General features: G+C 51.5%; 1 protein-coding gene across 2 annotated transcripts in view; it reads left to right on the forward strand.

Annotated features, from left to right (window-relative positions):
- Positions 1 to 19,587, forward strand: part of SCARB1 (scavenger receptor class B member 1) — a 703,088-nt gene that overhangs the window by 330,892 nt on the left and 352,609 nt on the right. For both annotated transcript variants that reach the window (XM_078668029.1, XM_078668028.1), the window contains exon 2: positions 13,615 to 13,775. In XM_078668029.1, the coding sequence (XP_078524155.1) occupies positions 13,615 to 13,775 (161 nt within the window). The remainder of the gene's footprint in view (positions 1 to 13,614; positions 13,776 to 19,587) is intronic.

A 19,587-nucleotide genomic window follows, 5' to 3' on the forward strand; every position in this document is an offset into this window, starting at 1 on the left:
GGACGCTCCTCTCACACTGGGTCAGGGGCGCTCCTCCCACACTGGGTCAGGGGTGCTCCTCTCCACACTGGGTATGGGGCGCTCCTCTCACACTGGGTCAGGGGCGCTCCGCTCCACACTGGGTCAGGGGCGCTCCTCTCACACTGGGTCAGGGGTGCTCCTCTCCACACTGGGTATGGGGCGCTCCTCTCACACTGGGTCAGGGGCTCTCCTCTCCACACTGGGTCAGGGGCGCTCCTCTCACACTGGGTCAGGGGCGCTCCTCTCCACACTGGGTCAGGGGCTCTCCTCTCCACACTGGGTCAGGGGCGCTCCTCTCACACTGGGTCAGGGGCGCTCCTCTCCACACTGGGTATGGGGCGCTGAGGTAACGGGTTTTTAGGAACCCGCTGGTGTCAGGGGATAACACCCGAAGACCTCTGAGTTCTCCCTTGTTCCGGACCACAGAAACACGGAGTCTTCTAGTCGCAGTCAAAGATCAAGTTTTATTGGTAGCTACCAAGTAACACGTGTCCCAGAAGTACACCACACGGAGAGTAGGTTCTAGGGAGACTGTTCGTTTTTACAAAACCAGCCGTCTCCTTATATACAAAATATATAGCTGCAAGCAAGAATTCCTAGGTTTATGATATGTCTATACACATATTTCTACAATAATACAAAGAGCGAAGTCATGTAAGCAAGCCCATACTTTAGATGTCCAGTTTGTTGATAGATTACCCAGTTAGGCCTGGAACTTCCATCAGATATCGGTGAAACCTCAATAAAGAAAGGTACAACCCAGTCATAAAACTGGCCATAAACAAGGAATGTGGACAGGTGCATGTTTGCAGAAAGCATGGTCTGTATGTAGTGAATGGTTTGTGGAATGTTATGTATTGATGCTATCGTATTCGGCCACTGGGCGAGGAGCTGCCTAAACAGGTTTGGCCGAAGACAGTGGAGTTAGTTGGGACAGGTCAGGGGAAAGTCACGAAAGGTGGACGTGTCTATTTGGATCAAGCTTGACCTTTAATTGACTTATCATGAGGGCAAGATGCAAGATGGATGCCGTTCACAAAATGGAGTTTAAGGGATGGGACGGAAACTGTGATTTAGGGGTGTTGGCAACCCTCGATTGTAACGCAAATACACAGAAATGATGTCCTAATCATTATCGGTTCATAGACACCAAAATCGTCTTGGTACGTTGAGATTTTGTGACACGGGTATCGGACCTTGATATCGGAAAACAACAGGGTCCGGATTTTTGAGAACCACAGACCCTCCTTTTGCCCTCATATAAGGCAATAACTCATGCTAATCTGAGTCCAAATCGGTATGAAGAAATTCGTGGAGATGTTGCTGTAGCATCATTCTGTTACTCAGCTCGTCCTGCGACACAGGCTTCCGTACACACGAGGTAGCACAGAGGCCACATAGTGCAGGAGCACACTGTATACACAAGCAAAACATGAACAGAAGTGCCAAGATCATCCCTATGAAGATCAAGGTTTTCCATCCCCAGGCAGTGATCAGCTCCCAGAACCACCCCAGCAGGGACCAATCCCCTTTCTCAATGTGAAGGGAACCAGATATTTCGTGTAGTTTGGAGATGGCCTGGTATACTGTCGGTGCGTTATCAGGGATGAAAATGCAACAACTGGATTGGATGACTCTACACACACCACCACGATCGGCGAGTATGATGTCTAAGGCAATTCGGTTCTGAAGGGTCATAAGTCGATCCGACTGAAGCTCTGTTGTCAAATTGCCAAGGGCTCCGGCCGTCGTAGTCACGGCGGATTCAACTATCCGTGCTAACTGGCGAATATTCCTGCTGTTCACCATAGGCCCCCAAAATGGCAGAAAACCCTTTGCGAAGTCAGCGAATTCCTAACCCGCGGTGTCGTCTTTACTCGCGACACTTCTAGCTGTCCTTGTCCGATGGTAATCTGCTCGGGCCGTGTAGGTAGGAGGCAGCAGAAATGAAATAAAACATGTACCTGAGAAATCAGGGGGCAACCACGTGTAGGCTTGGTCGTGTCAAACGAAATACGTGCCTTTGGCTGCTAAGAGTATAGGGGAAGTTCGGGAAGCAAATACATATGTTTCCGTGCAAATGCTCTTTCCTAACTGTGCTGTGGGGTCCCTACCAATACCCTGTAAGCATAAGTGACCTCGGTGGGGCACTATCCAAACTGGGCGGGATTTCTTTGCTGCCTGGCTCTCGACCAGGTAAACCCCATGTTTAGTCACGTTCCGACGGGTGTAGGGACTCAGTTCATCTTTGGGCATTGTCAGATATGTGTCGATATCCCTACTCATGTTTCTTATCCCTGCAATTAGTGCCTTGTTACTGGAATAGCTCGCAGCGGAACGGGTCGGGTATGGTTCTAGGGCGAATAAGAACATGGTCTAGAATGCCCAGAGAGAACCATAGTAGCTGAATGGCAAAATGAAGTATGGGATCCCCTTATCGGTTGTGTGTGGCATAAGTCCGCATATCCAACAGTTTGACGTGTTCATTATGGACTGGTGTTGGTGTAGAAGCTGAATGAAAGAGTTGTTTGCAAATTCGAGTCTTCGGGCAGACTCGTGTTCAGGTAGAGGGTGAAAGTAGTGTGGAGAAATAGTGGGAGGAGGTGGTGGCTGGGTGTCATTCGAAAAGGTAACTTTAAATACGAATAGTGTATAACCAGTAAAAAACACAAGTATGCTACATAACATTAAAACACATAGTATCAGGAATCTTCTTTTGGACAGTATCGTGCATAACTGTTTTCTGAAGTTCGTAAGTCTGATAGGTCTCTCTACCCTTGGAAACTCCATCCTCTAGTTGCTGCCCGCGGAGGTTGATTGATTCTCCCAGGGAGCGCGCTCTGCTCAGTCCGGGGTGACTCCCGTGGACCAATCAGAACCGTGGACCTAAAACTTCCCAGTTGCACTCCCCAGACTTCAACCGCGACCCTAGCAGCAGAACCGGATGGCGGTTCGAAAAATCAAAAATGAGCTAGTTCCCTTGGGACGAGAGAGCTGAAAATCCAAAAAAATAGTTCTTAGGGGGAAAAGGGAAATTACATTAGATCAAGCTTTTATTAGTTCTCTTTGTTTAGACCGCAGGTCGTATCGTCGTTTCCCAAGTATGGTGTGGTCTTCAAAGAACGTCTCAGGTTCGGTAGTGTCCAATTGCATAGACGGTGACACAAGTCCTTGCAAAATATGATCACTCTCCTTTTCGGTACTAGTTTCTTTCAAACGTGCATCGCTGAAAGGGATGAAGCGAGGTACGGATTCTGTCTCAGAGTCGGCAAGTCCTTTGTTGACCCACCGGTCGTATGGAAGGGGTAGAGGGACCCGTTTGCAGTGGGTCCCATGTACCCAGTTCTTCTTGCCTTCCACTCGAACAGCAGATCTCGTTGAAAGCAACACTAGGTGCGGTCCGGTCCACCTCGGCTGTCCGTTGTTGGTGCGCTGGAAATTCCGCACCAAAACCCACGAGCCGGGTTCGATGAGGTGACCTGGATCGTCAGAGGCTGGTGGAGAGGAACTGTGAACCTGTTGGTGTAAAACACGTAATTTAGTTGTCAATTCGCACAAATAGTCAAGCAGTACGGGGTGTTCTATCTCGCTTTCTTGGGTCTTGGCACGCCCCAGACGTTGGCTGGGCGGCCAAACACGATCTCATGGGGGCTAAGTACTATTCTGGAGTGGACAGTCGTCCTGGTTGACAAGAGTGCTAGAGGCAAAGCGTCAGGCCATTTAAGACCTGTACTGGCTTGGATCTTGGCTAGTTTGAGTTTTAGAGTGCCATTGTAGCACTCTACTAATCCAGCTGATTGGGGGTGGTTTGCAGCGTGGAATTTCTGGTGGATGCCTAAACACTCACACACTCTCTTCATCACGTATCCTACAAATTCCCTTCCGTTATCACTCCAGACAATTCTAGGCATACCGAACCTCGGGAAGAACTCTTTGACAAGTGCTTTGGCAGTTGATAAAGCGGTATTGTCCTTAAGGGGTTACGCTTCCACCCACCTTGAAAAGGCGCAAACAACAACGAGCACGTACTTTTGATTGTTGCACCTCTCCATGTGGATGAAGTCGAGCTGCAAAACCTCGAACGGATACGTTGGAGGCGCAAAATGACCAGCTGGAGTTGGAGTTCCCCTACCGGGATTGTACTTCAAACACACCATACATTTTTCAACCACATTCTTTGCACATTTTGGGATATTGCTATTCTGCCATACTGGGGCCAATAGTTTACATATTCCTCTCGAACTGATGTGTGCCATTCCGTGAGCCATCGTTACTACTGCAAGTACGTATGCATTAGGTAATAGCCATCGCTGGTATTCCGATAGTTCGACCCAACAACCATTCGCATCCAATCTACCTGTGCTTTCTCTCCATTCATTCATCTCGTTCTCAGTGGCCTCGGCTTGTATCGATTTTACTCTTTCAATGGTGTCCTCACACATTCCTACATCAGCAATCCATCTGGCGGGACCCATAACATACATCCGACTCATTGTGTTCCTTGTAGTTTCTTTCGCAACCTCATCTGCAAATGCATTCCCGCGGCCAACATCATCCTGAATCTTTTTGTGTGCACTGCATTTTATAATGGCGACTTGTAGGGGTAAGGTGAGTGACTCAAGGAGCTCATTGACTAGCTGGCCATGTTGTATTTTTGCACCATGGGACGTAAGGAACCCACGTTCACGCCACAATCTCCCAAAACTGTGAGCCACACCAAAGGCATATTGGCTGTCAGTGTACACATTCACTCGCTTTCCTTTCGCCAACACACATGCTCTAGTAAGCGCAATCAACTCTGCAGCTTGCGCAGAATTGTGGGAAACGCGTGCAGTCTCTACAATGGTGTGTAATGTCGTTACGGCATATGCTGTAGTCGTATCACCATTCGGCAACTTGAAACATGAACCATCAACCCATAAAGTATCATTGCATTCGGGAAGGGGAGTGTCCTGTAAGTCTACTCTCCCTTTTGTCTCTTCCTCTGTCCTGAAACAGCAGTCATGTTTGTCAATCTTGTCTGTCTCTGTCGGGATGGGTAATAACGTAGCAGGGTTGAGTGTATCACACCTCTTTATGTGGATGTGACTTGCTAACAGGGTAAGTTCGTAACTGGATAGTCGAGCGCTAGTAAGATGTTGTGTCTTTGTCCTATTTAGCAAAATGTCTACTGCATGCGGAACCATAACGATCAGAGTGTTATTCATGACTAATCCAGCAGACTGTCGAATGCAGACAGCTGCTGCGGCGGTTGCTCTCAGACAACTTGGCAGTGCCTTAGCCACAGGATCCAGAGTTGCCGAAAAATACGCGCATGGGCGCTGTTTGTCCCCAAAGAGTTGCGTTAAGACTGATAATGCACAACCTTCTTTTTCGTGGACATACAATGTAAAAGGCTTACTGTAGTTGGGGTTTCCCAACACAGGAGCCGAACACAATGCATCACGCAACTCGTGGAAACTCGTCTGACAATCTTCAGACCAAGGCATAGGATTAGGCGTGTCTTTGCGGAGTAGTGCCAGCAAGGGCTTGGCTAGTAGTGAGAAATTCGGTATCCATTGTCTACAGTACGATGTAATGCCCAAGAAGGCTCGAATCTCTCTCTGTGTCCTTGGGGCACTTAGTTCTGTAATTGCCTGTATTCTTTCTGGTGTCAGTCTCCTTCCCTCCTTCGATAAGATGTGACCTAGGTAGGTTACTTCTTGTCGACAAAATTGCAGTTTTGAAAGGGAGACTATGTGCTTCATGTCGCATAAGTGACGCAATAGCGACAACGTAGCTTCCTTGCAAATGTCTTTAGTGTCTGCAGTGATCAGTAGATCGTCCACGTACTGGATTAAAGTTGACCTCTCTGGCAGCACAATTGTGTCTAGTTGTGTTTTCAGAGCCTGACTGAATATCGATGGGCTTTCGCAGTAGCCTTGAGGAGCGCATTTGAAGCGGAAGCTTCGTCCTCCTAAATTGAAGCCGAAAAGGTCTCTACTCTCTTCGGCGATCGGGATGCTGAAGAAAGCGTTCTTCAGGTCAATCACCGAGAACCAGTCTGCTGAAGCTGGAACGATTGTCAATAAAGCGGTAATGTCGGGGACCACTGGAAACTGCGGGATAACTACCTTATTTACTTCTCGGAGGTCAATAACAAACCTATACACAGGGGGCTGTGAAGGATCAGTACGTTTTAAGACCGGTAAAACTGGACTGTTACAAACGTTCCCTGTTGTTTCTTCGATAACATCTTTATCGATCAAATCATAAATGATCGTTAATAATGCCTTCTCGCATTCGTTAGATATTTTGTATTGGGGAATACGTGGCAATCTGACGTTGGCTTTCAAAGTTATGACATACGGTGCTATCTCCAAACGACCTACATCGTTGGAACCATTAGCCCACAGTATGTCAGGAAGTGATGACAATTCCGTAGGAATACCTTCTTTTGACAAATACATTGGAGAAATGACTTTTTTCCCTAAAGTAAGTTGTACTCCCGAGGGAGAACAGTACAAAGTCGCATATAACCTCTTTAACAAATCCAATCCTAACAAATTTTCACCGCAACCTGTTGTAAGAATGAGGGGTGCTTCTAATTCACAGGGGCCAATAGAAAGAGAAATAGGACTAGAGATCGGGTTTCTAACAGGGGCGCCAGAGAAGCCTACTGAGACATTCATTTCGCCAGACAAAGGTGCGCCAGGAAGTTTTGAGTGCATAATAGAACTTTTTGTAGCACCAGTATCCAGCAGAAATGGCTCTGACACTCCTGAGGTAATTACCTCGACATAAGGTCCATCCTGATCTACTGGAACTGAAACAACTCCCTCTCTTTGTCCATGGCTGTCCTAGCAATCATTACCCTCATTGTCGTGTTCGGTGTAGTAGTCGTCAGCATAGTACTAAGCTGACCTAGACGATGCGTTATTCTGTTGGTCAAAGCTATTCATGGAATTCTGAGGCGGAACAGATACTGTGTTCTGGGAGAAATTTCCACGGCCCCTACCTCTGGGGGAATGTTGAACACCTCTCCCTCTTACACCTGAAACACCGTTTAAGCGTCGCGTAAGAGCCGGGCAATTACTTTTAAAATGACCCTCTTCCTTGCAATACGCACATTGATTCGGGCCATACGGAACACGCTGATGGGAAGACTCGTTCCCTTGCGCGTCTCTAGAATACTGCTTATTCTGTTGATAATTGGGCTGGTTAGCCATACGGGGCGGATAGGCCTGTTGGAGAAGAACTTTAGTTTTTAAATCTTTCGTCTTTTTGTCTGCTTTGTCTAGCTCATTTTTGCGCCTGTTTTCGTAGTACTGAGCTGTTGCTAAAATCTGTGCTGACGTAGAGACAGCCCAAGCACTCTCAGAATCTTTTAGTTTAGCACACAGGGGCCCCGGACGGGGTGCCCGTACAGGAGTTCAAATGGGCTGAAGCCGAGGGACTTCTGCGGGACCTCCCGATAGGCAAACAGGAGGCAGGGAAGTAGCACGTCCCACTGGCGTCGAAGGGGTTCTTCTAGGCCCATAATCATCCCCTTGAGGGTGCGGTTGAACCTCTCGACCAGTCCGTTTCCTTGCGGGTGATAGGGGGTCGTGAATTTGTAGGTGACCCCGCATTGTTGCCAAAGAGACTTCATATATCTGGAGATAAAGTTCGTGCCCCTGTCACTGACGACCTCCCGGGGGAACCCCACCCGGGAGAAGATCCCCATCAGGGCCCGGCCCACCACGGGGGCCGTCACCGTCCGAAGAGGGATGGCCTCGGGATAGCGAGTGGCGTGGTCTACGAGGACCAGGATGAACCGGTGTCCTTGGGCTGTTCGAGGGTCGAGGGGCCCCACAATGTCTATTCCCACTCGTTCAAACGGGGTGGTGACGACAGGAAAGGGTTGCAATGGTGCTTTGATTTTTCGGCCACTTTTTCCGCTGGCCTGGCAGGTGGGGCAGGCCTTGCAGTGGTTGGTGACATCCTTTCGCATGTGGGGCCAGAAAAAATGGGTCACCAGGCGGTCGTAGGTTTTATCCTGCCCCAGGTGTCCGGCAAGGGGGACATCGTGGGCTAAGTTCAGGAGGAAGTCTCGGAAGCGAAGGGGCACCACCAGCACCCGACTGGCCCCTAGTTCCGCCACTTTCTGCTCGCTGTAGAGCAGGTCTTGGTCCCAGTAGATCCAGTGGGCCCCCGAGGTATCCCCCGTGCTCCAGGCTCCCGACTACAGCCGGGAATTCATTGTGCAGACGGACGCCTCCGATCATGGTGTGGGGGCCGTCCTCTCCCAACTCAACGCCGAAGGGGTCGACCATCCGGTGGTCTTCATCAGCAGACGCCTCTTGCCCCGAGAACAGCGCTGGAGCACCATTGAGAGAGAGGCCTTCGCCGTAGTCTGGGCACTCAAGAAGCTCCGGCCATACCTCTTCGGCACCCACTTCCGGGTGCAAACAGACCACCGACCCCTGCAATGGCTGATGCAAATGCGGGGGGAAAACACGAAGCTGTTGCGCTGGTCCATCTCCCTGCAGGGGATGGACTTCACGGTGGAACATCGTCCAGGCCAGGACCACGCCAACGCCGATGGCCTGTCACGCTTTTTCCGCCTCAGCGAGGAGAGTCCCCAGGAAGATGGCTGACTCTCCCCGCCTTCAGCTGGGGGGGACGCATGTTGGACAGGCCGCATGGTCGGGCTGCCCCCCCTCCCCGCAGTAGGACCTGGACCCTGGCTCTCCCTGCATCCCCAGCCAGAGTCCCTAAACGACCACCCGAAGTACCCTGCAATCCCTCCACTACAAGACACCAGCCCCGGACCCAGCTGGCCCGGGTCACCATCCACACCACGACATCGAACCGGCCGCCATCTTGGGGCACTGCAGCACGAGGCCGCGTGGCCTCAACTCGACCCTAACCCTGGGCCCGGCCGGCCCCGACATCGGGGCACCAACCTCCCCCCAGGAGGCAGAGTGACCACTTGGCAAATCAATGGGAGAAGGAATCGTCAACGGCTCCCCTCCGCCAGGTGTCGATCACCCCCGGCCGCCCTGGGCGCTGGCTCCACCCCCCTGCTGGGTGTCTGGACTCCCTCATCCCGGACCTCCCGGCCCCCAGGCGCGAGGGTCCGGACATCAAAGGGGACCAGACCTATAACTGGGGCAGTGCCAGACCAGGAAGGCAGTTGTATCCTGGAGTCGAGAGACCCGAGAAGAACTCATCCGTGACTGGCCTGCTGGCGCTGCCGCGGCCCTCTGCCTCGTGAACCCATCTTGGCCTGCTGGCGCTGCCGCGGCCCTCTGCCACGTGAAACCATCGTCTTGGCCTGCTGGCGCTGCCGCGGCCCTCTGCCTAGTGAAACCATCTTGGCCTGCTGGCGCTGCCGCGGCCCTCTGCCTCGTGAAACCATCGACTTGGCCTGCTGGCGCTGCCGCGGCCCTCTGCCTTGTGAGACTACCATCTTGGCCTGCTGGCGCTGCCGCGGCCCGATCCACAGACCCTCCAGCTCGAGGATTGTGAGCTCGCCCCTTACCACTACCTGTACCGATCCGGTACCAAGACTGTCCCGCTACCCCCTTTCCCTACAGAGACTAGAAGTGAGAGGACCCCCGGGTCCGAGATATCCTGTATCGCTGATATCCTTGCCTTAAGAACCTTATATAAAGCATTGAACTCGACTTGGTGTGGTGCCTGTTTGTGGGGAGGGAGGTAACTTGTCTGTACGATCACCGGAGACGGTCCCCCTCGGGGATCTCTCCCTCAGTATCCGGCCGACCCTCAGGGTCCCCGTCTAACAACACAGTTCAGGAAGCAAATTGTGTACAAATTTGTCTACAAACAATCTTTGGCCACCCTCGGTAGCCATATCCTGACCACTATGGTCAGTGAAAGTTTCCTCAAATCTTGTGAAAAAGTCAGACACATTCTCGTCTTTCTTTTGCTTGCACGCGGATAGCTTGTCCCAGTTCACGCGTACTTCAGGCATAATGGTCTTCATGTACGCAATAATTCTACCAGGAAGTTCAGCTATTAACGGCTCAGGCTTGAAACCGCCGACTTGTCTAGCATCTGTAGTCGCAATGTTCGCCCACGAGTCACCTAATTCTTGGTCATGATCTGTATGACGTATCTTACTCCATAAAGGATGTGGAACAACGTTCCCAAACAACATGTCTATATCCGCTAAATTCATTATACATGAGCTTGCAGTTTGGGACAACTCCTTATAATACCCAGTCGGGTTTTTACGGGGATCGGGTAGTGTCTGTTTGAGTGCTAAAACTTCGGATCTTTTCCAGGGGACATGTACCCATACACGCTGGAAATGAGGCAGAACCGGTGGAACTGCAGTTGCGTCACCTTCCCTCCAGACCGGAGGAACCTCTCTCATCGGGTACTGTCTCGCCCTTTTCCTGCTAGATGTACCACTGTCAGAGGATGACCCAGAATTACCACCCATACTTCGATGTGATAATAATATCTCAACTGCTTTTTCAACGTTGGGACCAACTATCATACCCTCCCCAAATTTAAATCGTAACCTACACAACTCTTGCTGGTTGCTCTTCTGACCATTATCTTCCAAATCCTCACACAGAAAAACACACATCTGCTCAAAGACGTATCTTTGCGTTGGTTCATCCCATTGACGGAAAACGTTCAAGACAGACTCTACATCATATCTTGCTGTGTCAATAGCCCAATTCCGTGCTAGCTTATTCAACGATTCTCTTTCCTGATAATCGGGCATTTGGCTTCGTAATTGTCTTCGTTCCGTGTTAGGGGTCGTTTTAGGCGACCGAAAAAGTGGTGAAGGAAAGTTAGTAACAATGCTGGCCATTTTATGCCAGACGGAAGGTGAAAGTGGGGGAATAACTGGTGGTAGAACAGAGTCACGCAAAGCAGAAACAGAAATGTTCATAGAACGAGTATCAGAGAGACTAGAAGGTGCGCTAGGTGAAATTTTAGAAGGAACAGTAGGAGAAGTAGATGTGATCGGTGAGCCTTGAGGAGGCTGCACCAGAGAAACAGGAGCCAGCTGAAGAACAGCTGGTGAGTGCTGTAAAGGAGCCTGCATAACAGCTACCAGAGGTGCAACTAAAGGTTGCGGAGGTGCTGTGGCATTTTGTGCATAGGGTGGCGGAGAATTTAATAGGTGGGACATTAATGGATCTTTCTCGGATCCTTCCTTTTGACCTTGTCCCTTATTTGGCAGCATCGGGTAACATTTATCTATCGCTAATTTCTTGCTCCTAAGCATCTGTTCGCTTTCCTGCTCTTCCTCGTTATCCCTGTATGCAACGGCAGCTTGTACCATCGACATACCTCTTTTATTCTTTTTTGCTAATCTTATTTCTTTCTGTTTGGCTTCTTTGCGCCATAAGCGGAAAGAGTCAAACATCGCCGGCCGGGCTTTCTTCTTGAACAGTTTGACCTCTAGGTTATCTAAAACTTCTGAGTCGAAACTACCATATTGGGGCCATTTTAAAACACCATCCTTGCGGGTGTATTTTATCCATACTTCGTTATACGTTATAGGACCTACGCCGTGCCTTACATAGAGCTCATACGTTGGAGTTCCAATTGGAGGAACCGGACAGGAATCCTCTAATCGGGAGTCCTTACTACAACCAAGACAAAACAAGTTTCCAAGTTTGCTAAAACCAGGCATCTTCGCTCACTAGTCTAGCTTCAAACTTCAAAGGATTATCTGTTACGATATGCCTCGTGAAAACACGAGTCCTTTGGCTTTGGGGCTTGCAAGTACCAAATCAAGTCGTATCTCAAGGATACCAAAAACTAAGGACAAACTAAGGACTGGGAGACGCTCCACTTATACTTAACTGAAGTATTTGAAGATCTGTGACGTCGCTAGAAGACTCGTCTATCGTTTCGCTCTACCAAGGATCACTGGGTCCAAAACAAGGCGATAGTCAGGGCAGCAGTCCTTCGTAGCCGTCGGGACGCGGGGAACCTCGCAGCAAAGACCTTCGGAACCACGTCGACATACAGGGGTCGCTGAAGTGGCTGGCCGTCCTCCGGAATTTTCACACGAAGCTCCTCACGAACATCTGGCTTGGACCGTCACCGCTTGATATCGCCCCACGTTGGGCGCCAACTGAGGTAACGGGTTTTTAGGAGCCCGCTGGTGTCAGGGGATAACACCCGAAGACCTCTGAGTTCTCCCTTGTTCCGGACCACAGAAACACGGAGTCTTCTAGTCGCAGTCACACAGAAATGATGTCCTAATCATTATCGGTTCATAGACACCAAAATCGTCTTGGTACGTTGAGATTTTGTGACACGGGTATCGGACCTTGATATCGGAAAACAACAGGGTCCGGATTTTTGAGAACCACAGCGCTCCTCTCACACTGGGTCAGGGGCGCTTCACCCACACTGGGTCAGGGGCGCTCCTCTCACACTGGGTCAGGGGCGCTCTACCCACACTGGGTCAGGGGCGCTCCTCTCCACACTGGGTATGGGCGCTCAGCTCCACGCTGGGTCAGGGGCGCTCCACCAACACTGGGTCAGGGGCGCTCCTGTCCACACTGGGTCAGGGGTGGTTCTTTCCACACTGGGTCAGGGGCGCTCCACCAACACTGGGTCAGGGGCGCTCCTGTCCACACTGGGTCAGGGGTGGTTCTTTCCACACTGGGCAGTCCAGTTCCTTCTCTTTGAAGGAGGCTGAGCCGCTTCAGTCTCCATTTGAGTGTGATGTGTTCTTCCAAACAATACTGTTTCTTCAGCAGGCATTGTCCATGCATGTTGCTTGTAACCCAGACGTACACCAGACGCAGAGGGAGGTGAATGCTCTGTTACCCCGGGGCTGCATGTGTTTTAGTATTGGCATCAGGAGTCACCTGTCCTGTGGGTACAGCGGAAAGATCTGTACCCCTGCAGATCAATCCGCTGCTGGTAGCTGTCAGTCTCCCTGCAGGACTTTACTGACACTGTTCCCAGTCCTGGACTTATGTGCATTCTGCCTAATGCATTCTGGGTGTTGTAGTTTTGTGTCACTTCTGTTGAACAACTACCCGAACACATAAAGTATGATTTATAGATACACAGTTTAGGAGCCTGTTGAGGATATGGTACCCACCCTGTACTGTAGGGCGCACTGTTGGTGTGCCCCCTCTGCCTCTCTATCCCTTCCCCTACCCCTCCTAGTCTGGCAGTGGCCTTGCTGATGGTAAAGGAGCACCCTGACAAGGTTGGCACAGCTGTCTGCACAGAGAAGACTTTCATCCCTACTGCGGAAGTGCTTTGCTGGAGCAGCAGACAGGCCCCGAGGCCTAGAGCCTGGGACTTCCTGACATATTTTGATTCAGATTTCCTAATTGAAACCTTCAGAGGCTGCATTCCAGAGGGTCAATGTGTATTTCAAGTTTCTGAATATTTTTTCCAATGTAACTCTGCCAGCTCAGTGTCGGGTCTGGGACCGTTTCGCGAACATTAGAATGGGTGAGGGATGCGAAGTGTAAGCCTTTCTAGGGACTTTAATCTCCTCTGAAACTTTCAAATGTTGTTGTACCATTACATGCCTTCTCCTTGGTGCACATATGTGCTCCTTTTGATGAAAGGTGGAGCAGCCTCTCACCATCTTCTCTCCTCTTGCAGAATGTCCGCATTGACCCGAGCAGCGGCTTCGCCTTCGAGATGTGGCGGGACCTGCCCGTGCCCTTCCACATGGCCATCTACATCTTCGAGGTGCTGAACCCCAAAGAGATCCGCCAGGGGGAGAAGCCGGTCATCGCCCAGCGAGGCCCCTACGTCTACAGGTCGGAAACCTCTTACTTTCACCTTATCTTTCTTCCACTTTTATAGTTAGTCACACACTAGGACGAAGGCACCCTTTTTAAACTTTAAATTTAGATTGAGTGTTGGTAAATGGAAATTCTTGGCACGAGTGAGAGTTAACTTCCATGAAAAGTTAGTAAGTAAACACTCTTATGATTTCTGACTTTATCCTGTAGTTGGCACCCTAAAAAATATTTTTTGTTTTGTGGGGTTATTTTCAATACACGTGTTGCTTTATCGAGCTTTCTGAAGGACATTTACTGGTGTGCATGTTTCTCAACAGTGAATAATACTGACCAAAATCCCATCATGGTTCCACCACAATCATCTCATCTCAAACTCAACCCTAAAAAACCCGAAATCATTCTCTTCTACCCTAAAAACAACCCACTCCCCATACAGGACTGGATCTCCGACCTTAATGCACTCAACTGTTCACTCTACTTCCAACTCAGTTAAATTTCTAGTCATCATCACTGATTATAGCCTTGCCCTTACTTCCCACATAAAAACCTCAGCCAAAGGAGCACTCTTCACCCTCCATCATCTCAAGGAAATTAAACCCTTCATCCCGGCTGACGACTTCAAATCTGTTGTCCAATCGCTGGTCATGTCGAGAATTGAATATGGTAACGCTATCCTCGCTGGAACACCTAAAGTCCACCTTGCACCACTCAAATCTGTGCTCAACCTAGCTGGTAGACTTCTCTCTGACTACAAACGTTTCAACCACATCTCCCTCGCCCTCAAAACCCTCAAATGGCTTCCCATAGAAGGCAGATCCACCTACAAAATTGCATGTATCACGCATAAAGCTATTCACCAAAACACACCGCGGTACCTATGTGATAAACTTCACAAAGCGGGCTGTGCCTGACCGATGAGGAGCATCAATGCCCTCGTTCTTGTCCCCCCTCTGTTAAAGAAGAAATGCACACTGTTAGACCTGGCACCTTGGTGTGAGTCTCCCTTCCACTTTTTGCTGATGTGCCTCATGTGTTTTGCTGGTGTTAGCTGCTCAGGGCACCGTGCCACTGCCAATCAATGCCACAGTGCAAGTGCTCCCTATGAAAAGTGTATACATTGATTGGTTTCTATGATTGGCTTATTTGGTTTACTGTCAGACCCCAGTAAAGTGCACCAGGAGTGCCAGGGCTTGTAACTCCAAAAGCTGCTGGTGGGCCTGCAGCACTGGTTGTGCCACCCACAGGAGAGGCCTGGTAAAATGTGTCAAAGGTCTGCCATTGCAGAACCTGCGTGCAGTCTGGTACTGTCATTCTGAATGGGCAAGTGCACACACTTGCCAGCACCTAAGACTCCCCTTTACTTCATGTGAGTCACCCCTATGGTAGGCCCAAGGGCAGGGTGCATTGTAAGAATAAGGTAGGACAAGCCCTGATGTGTGTGGCATGTCCTAATAGTGAATTACAGCCATTTTTGTTTTTCACTATTGGAAAGCTACCTGTTCTCATAGGCCAGAATGGGCTGCTGGAATTGTTACACTCTATAATCCCAGAAGGCTCAGGGAACATGGTAGAAAGTCAAGTTTGGTATGCCTAAACTCAGCATAATAAAATACATCTTTTAGTAAAGTTTATTTTAATATCCTGTGTTTGCAAACACCACCTTTAGAAAGCTGGTGTTTGCTTGCCTAACCATTTCAGCCCGCCTCTGCTCTTATGTGTATCTGCTATCTGGTTTGTGTGAGTGACAGGGGTGGGGAATTCCAGGAGACAGTCTGGGCTGCCAGGTGGTGAATAGAGAGGGCTTGCGTGTGAGCCTGCCCCCTGAACTGAGCCCCAGGATCATTGGGCTCTACCCCCCTAGCCTAATTACTCACTGCCCTCTTTAGCTTGATATAGTACTTTTGTAAATAGCACCCATATTTATCTGCTTTCTTTGGTATAATGTTTCTTATTGCAATTTGTTTGATCAAATGTTTTAAGTACCGTTCCTCCTCACTCTCCTGCAAAGCGCTCTGATACTCCTGGGTCTAGCCAGCGCTATATAAAACCTTTAAAATAAATAAAATAAAATAAATATTGAATATTCAAACTGTAGCCACTGTTTGCCTGCACCTTTACCTTGGTGGGTTTCAGCCAGGCACCTGTTCTGTACTGGGGTTCTGCGCTGGGGTTCTGTGTTGGGGTTCTGTACTGGGATTCTGTACTGGGGTTCTGTATTCGGGTTGTGCAGCTGCGGTTGTGCGCTGGGGTTCTGCGCTGGGGTTCTGCGCTGGGGTTCTGTGCTGGGTTGTGTGCTGGGTTGTGTGCTGGGATTCTGTGCTGGGGTTGTGTGCTGGGGTTCTGCGCTGGGGTTCTGTGCTGGGGTTCTGCGCTGGGGTTCTGCGCTGGGGTTCTGCGCTGGGGTTCTGCGCTGGGGTTCTGTGCTGGGGTTCTGCGCTGGGGTTCTGCGCTGGGGTTCTGCGCTGGGGTTCTGCGCTGGGGTTCTGCGCTGGGGTTGTGCGCTGGGGTTGTGCTCTGGGGTTGTGCTCTGGGGTTGTGCGCTGGGGTTGTGCTCTGGGGTTGTGCGCTGGGGTTGTGCGCTGGGGTTGTGCGCTGGGGTTGTGCGCTGGGGTTCTGCGCTGGGGTTCTGCGCTGGGGTTCTGCGCTGGAGTTCTGCGCTGGAGTTCTGCGCTGGAGTTCTGCGCTGGAGTTCTGCGCTGGAGTTCTGCGCTGGTGTTTTGCGCTGGTGTTTTGCGCTGGTGTTTTGCGCTGGTGTTTTGCGCTGGTGTTTTGCGCTGGTGTTTTGCGCTGGTGTTTTGCGCTGGTGTTTTGCGCTGGTGTTCTGCACTGGGGTTCTGTACTGGGGTTGTGTATTGGGGTTCTGCGCTGGGGTTGTGTACTGGGGTTGTGTGCTGGAGTTCTGCGCTGGGGTTCTGCGCTGGTGTTCTGCGCTGGGGTTGTGTATTGGGGTTCTGCGCTGGGGTTGTGCTCTGGGGTTCTGTGCTGGGGTTCTGCGCTGGTGTTCTGTGCTGGGGTTGTGTAGTGGGGTTCTGCACTGGGGTTCTGTATTGGGGTTCTGCGCTGGGGTTGTGTATTGGGGTTGTGCGCTGGGGTTGTGCACTGGGGTTCTGTGCTGGGGTTGTGTACTGGGGTTGTGCACTGGGGTTCTGTGCTGGTATTCTGCGCTGGGGTTGTGTATTGGGGTTCTGCACTGGGGTTCTGTACTGGGGTTCTGTGCTGGGGTTCTGTGCTGGGGTTCTGCACTGGTGTTCTGCGCTGGGGTTGTGTATTGGGGTTCTGCACTGGGGTTCTGTACTGGGGTTCTGTGCTGGGGTTCTGTGCTGGGGTTGTACGCTGGGGTTCTTTGCTCTGTTTCTGCGCTGAGGTTGTGTATTGGGGTTCTGTGCTTGGGTTCTGTGCTGGGGTTCTGTGATGGGGTTGTGTACTGGGTTCTGTATTGGGGTTCTGTGCTGGGGTTGTGTAGTGGCGTTCTGTATTGGGTCTGTGTATTGGGGTTCTGCACTGGGGTTTTGTACTGGGGTTCTGTATTTGGATGTGTACTGGGGTTGTGCGCTGGGGTTCTGTGCTGGGGTTCTGCACTGGGGTTGTGTACTGGGGTTCTGTATTTGGATGTGTACTGGGGTTCTGTATTTTGATGTGTACTGGGGTTGTGTGTTGGGGATCTGCACTGGTGTTCTGTATTGGGGTTCTGCACTGGGGTTGTGCGCTGGGGTTGTGTACTGGGGTAATGCGCTGGGGTTCTGTGCTGGGGATCTGCACTGGGGTTGTGTATTGGGGTTCTGTTTTGGGGTTCTGCGCTGGGTTTGTGTATTGGGGTTCTGTATTGGGGTTCTGTGCTGGGGTGCTGTACTGGTGTTCTATATTGGGGTTCTGTGCTGGGGTGCTGTACTGGTGTTGTGTGCAGGGGTTCTGCACTGGGGTTCTGTACTGGTGTTCTGTATTGGGGTTCTGCGCTGGGGTTCTGCACTGGGGTTCTGCACTGGGGTTGTGTATTGGGGTTCTGTACGGGTGTTGTGTATTGGGGTTCGTTGGACTTGGCCCTTCTGACAGGTTCACCCCTAAACATTTTGCTTTGATATTTGACGTGGTTTTGGTTGTTTTTGGCTTCTGCGCACTTTAACACTGTGTCCCAGTGTAAAGTGCGTGCGCACTCTGAGTGCATGTTGTGAGATTGGCCTGCCCTCCCATAGGAATGCATGGGGAATGTGTGTGTCCATGGTAGTTCCTGATGCGTAGGGAGTGCAGGGTCGAGTTTGGTATGTGCGAACTTGTGAGATTAAATGCTGCCCGATGATGTGTGCGGATTTAATGTGTCTAGTGTGGAAGTGCCACTTCTAGAAGGTGGCATGTCTGTGTATTAAATGTGAAGTGACTGTCTGGCTTGTGATTGGCTGGAGCTGGCTGGCGTGCCTGGCTCCAGGAGTCAGGATGGGTCTGCCCCGGTGGTGAGTGGAGAGATCTGCATGTTGATGGGAGGGAGGAGTGCACCTGGGACCTGAATAGGGTTAGGCTTTCCCTCCACAATGTTGGCTCCGCCTCCCGTGGTGCGTCTGATGTCCCTAGCCTGCCCTGTGAATGGGGAGAGGGGCTGAGCACAACAGAGTGCTCCAGAACCAGCTTCCCCCCACCCTGCAGCCAAAGAAGAAGGGCTGTGACCCCATGTAAAGTGTTCTCTTGTTCCTGACCTGAAAGGGAGGGGCCTGCTGCTGCTGGGCGCCAGGAGGAACTGCCACTGGGTGCTGCCTCCCTGTTGGAGGGCTCTGTGAGCTGGACACTGTGAGCTGGCCCCTGGGCCCAGCCTTTGCCCCCTACCTTCTGATGGACTGCCCTGAACTTTGCCCACAGAACCTTTCTGCTGTAGCGCCCTGGGAGTGCTGGATTCTCCCTACAGCAAAGCACTTTAATTTCCAGGAGCAGCGATCCCTGGCCTGAGGGATTCCCCGGCATAGGGGTCCCCCTACCCTTTGATTCTCGGCGCGGGTGCCCACCCCGCTTATTTGCTGCTTTTTGGCTCCTTGATTAGCACGGGTGCCCACCCCGCTTTATTATTCCTTTTTGGGGTGCCACCCCGTGTTTGCCACCACTTTCGTTGCCCTAGCGGGAGCCCACCCCGCCAGGGACTTAATACCGAAACGGGAGCCTACCCCGTGTCGCGGCTTGCAGCTGCCAGGAGGAAGGTTCAGGGCTGCCGCGCTACCCGCGGCGACCCGGAAGTAAAGGGGCGGAAACAGGAAGCAGACAGGGGCCCACCCCGCGCTCCTGCACCGCCAGCGAGAAGTCGGCGTCTCTCCCCAGGGTCCCCCTACCCTTTGATTCTCGGCGCGGGTGCCCACCCCGCTTATTTGCCGCTTTTTGGCTCCTTGACTAGCACGGGTGCCCCCCCGCTTTATTATTCCTTTTTCGTTTGCCACCCCGTGTTTGCCACCACTTTCGTTGCCCTAGCGGGTGCCCACCCTGCCAGGGACTTAATACCGAAACGGGAGCCTACCCCATGTAGCGACTTGCAGCCGCCAGGAGGAACTTTCAGGGCCGCCGCGCTGCCTGCGGCGACTCGGAAGTAAAGGGGCGGAAACAGGAAGTGGACGGGAGCCCACCCCGCGCTCCTGCACCGCCAGCGAGAAGTCGGCGTCTCTCCCCAGTGTTCCCGGGCGCGAGGGAGAGCCCTGGACTGCCGTGGTGCCCAGTGTGGGCGGAGAAGAAGACGCAGGCGGGAGCCTACCCCGCGCTGGGCCGGATCGAGGAAAGAAGCAGGCGAGAAGAGCCCCGGCCGCCGCAGAGAGAGACATCCCTGAGAGAAAACAGTCCAGTGAGTGTCGACGGGCTGGGG

This window comes from Lissotriton helveticus, chromosome 11, assembly GCF_964261635.1.
Source record: "Lissotriton helveticus chromosome 11, aLisHel1.1, whole genome shotgun sequence".
Taxonomy (NCBI): Eukaryota; Metazoa; Chordata; class Amphibia; order Caudata; family Salamandridae; genus Lissotriton; species Lissotriton helveticus.